Here is a 2,235-nt window from a genome sequence, read left to right as displayed (position 1 = left end):
TTATTCTTGTGATTTTTGTGCGAAAGGAAGTTCTGAACAACTGCGAGTCAGGAAGTGGAAATCCACACCGGCTGTGACAAGCTGGGGCTAAAAACTATTTCATTATTTATATAGATGTGTCTATCAACATTCTGCTTTTCATCCAAAGAATAAAGGGAAATACCGGCTAGTTCTATGTTTGACGGTGAATGACAGACCGCATCTGAGGAAAGGAAGGACTAAATATATCAGCTAAGAACACCACCGTTATTTATTGAACTCAAGAGACCTTTTTTTTTAACCCAAAGACTGTTTGAGCAAGAGATTTAAAGGGTCATTAAAAGGGGAAAATAATTTTAAAGGCCCTTTTGCTTCTGAAGCGCAGCTAACCTCAAAAAATAGAAGCAGTACTTGTAAGAGAGCTATTCAAATTAAGGCTTTACATGATGAATTTTCTATCCTATGGATATCAGTTTTGAGATTACAAACCAAGAAGATCTGTAATTGATCTCGCACCAGATAATTTCAATGCCTAATATTCCCCAGGATTGCTGGAGTACCCTAGGAGCTACGTCGGACTGTACTCGGGGTATGCCATGGGCTGTATTCAGAGTATTAGCTGCAAATCCAAAGTTTTCCGGGAAAGTATTTCAGTGATTGAAGTCAAAGCCTCCATCGATCCCATTCCCACCAGCATTGACGAGACCTCCAGCGTGGTCCTGCGCTACCGGACCCCTCACTTCAGGGCCTCTGCACAAGTGTTGGTGCCCCCTCTTCCCAAGAAGGAGACCTGGATCGTGGGCTGGATCCAGGCTTGCAGCCACATGGAATTTTACAATCACTACGGGGAACAGGGAATGTAAGTATTTCCAAGAGCGCGTGTGGGTGCGTTTGCCTAGCGGGAAGGAAGAGCAGGAGGACTGTGGCCTGGTTGGGAAATAGTAGATTAAGCTAAAAATTATAATCCAGATTTGAAAACCCAGCTCCTCTGAAACTTAACAGGACTTTTTCTCAGCTGTGTGAAATACAGGAGAGCTTCTCCCTGCCCTTTTAAAAGAGTGGGTATTCTTCCCTTCGAATAGGAACGTGCCCAAGCCCTAACCAAACCCTTCTTGTTTAGGGAGGAATCCCAAAGCAGCACTATTTCACAGCTTTTGGGCAGCACTGGAGATCCTGAAACCCCAGGGCAGCCCTGCCACGACAGGCACCTCTGTTTTGATACGTGTTTGACACGAGTGCTTTCCCAGCCTGCAGCTCCTTTTGCCTGCATCCCTCCCAATCCCCAAACTGTGCATTGAGGAGCCCCAGGGAGAGCTGAGGGCTGACACTTGTGGCACAGAGCTGTCCCCACTGTGCTGTGCTGCTGCTGCTGCAGTGAGCTGGGAGCTGGGTAGCCCACCAGCTTTGGGAGCACATTTAACGTCACAGGAGGAATCCTGCTTGCTTTGCCCACGGTAGCAGGCAGCCCACAGGGAAAGCACGAGATGGATTTAACCCATTGGTAATGAAACCATCTGCATCACCTTGGAGGAGGGTGAAAATTTCACGTTACCCTCCTTTTGGGTAATGTGTGAGTGGAAATAATTAGGTATATGTGACAGGTAAGAGGAATCTAGGAGCTGTTTGTACAGCAAAAAAAAATAAATCCCTGTGTTGCTGGTCAGACAGTTATAGTGAGCCAGGAATGAGTCAAATTAGAATGTCACCTCCCTACTGAGAAAAGTCATCTCTTCCCCAGTCCCCCAGCAGCTTGTTCTCCAAACGTTGTTTCAGGCTTTGGCCCACAGTTAAATCAGCCCCAGCACCTGATCCCCAAATGCCTGCACAGAACAGCAATTCTGCAACTCACAGTGCTGGGCAGCACCAGGTGCAGCTTCCTGGTGCAGCAGAAATCTGTATGTCCAGCCACGGGCACAGACCCGACCGCAGAGCCCAGCTCTGCCAGATGGGTCAGTGGCTGGAGGTGCTGATGCTGCCCAGTCTCTGGGGGCAAGGGAGGAAGGACAGGAAGGTCAGATCTGAGCCACCATCCTGCCTGCTCATCCCAAGTGCCCTGGGTTAGGAGGAATGCTGGTTCAGCCACTCTGGGGTGGCTTAAAAACCCAGTGAGTGAGGAGGGCTGAGGGAGGAGGGAGACAGAGAGGAGAGCTGGAGAGCAGGACAAGCTCTGACTTAATGCAGCGCCTTCCTGATGGCCTGAACATCTGCACGCACTCCCCAGCCCTCCTTCCCTCCCTGATGCCTGTCCGCCATGCC

The 2,235-nt window shown here is 49.2% G+C and overlaps 1 protein-coding gene across 1 annotated transcript in view; it reads left to right on the top strand.

Moving 5' to 3' along the window:
* The first annotated feature begins 261 nt into the window (after positions 1–261).
* Positions 262–2,235, top strand: part of FAM78A (family with sequence similarity 78, member A) — an 8,623-nt gene continuing 6,649 nt past the window's right edge. The window contains 2 exon segments of the mRNA XM_009077433.1: positions 262–547; positions 550–838. Coding sequence (XP_009075681.1) covers positions 508–547; positions 550–838 — 329 coding nt within the window. The 5' untranslated portion in view covers positions 262–507.

This window comes from Acanthisitta chloris, unplaced genomic scaffold, assembly GCF_000695815.1.
Source record: "Acanthisitta chloris isolate BGI_N310 unplaced genomic scaffold, ASM69581v1 scaffold10316, whole genome shotgun sequence".
NCBI lineage: Eukaryota > Metazoa > Chordata > Aves > Passeriformes > Acanthisittidae > Acanthisitta > Acanthisitta chloris.
Note: the sequence above shows the minus strand (reverse complement) of the source record. Positions and strands in the feature narration are given on the sequence as shown.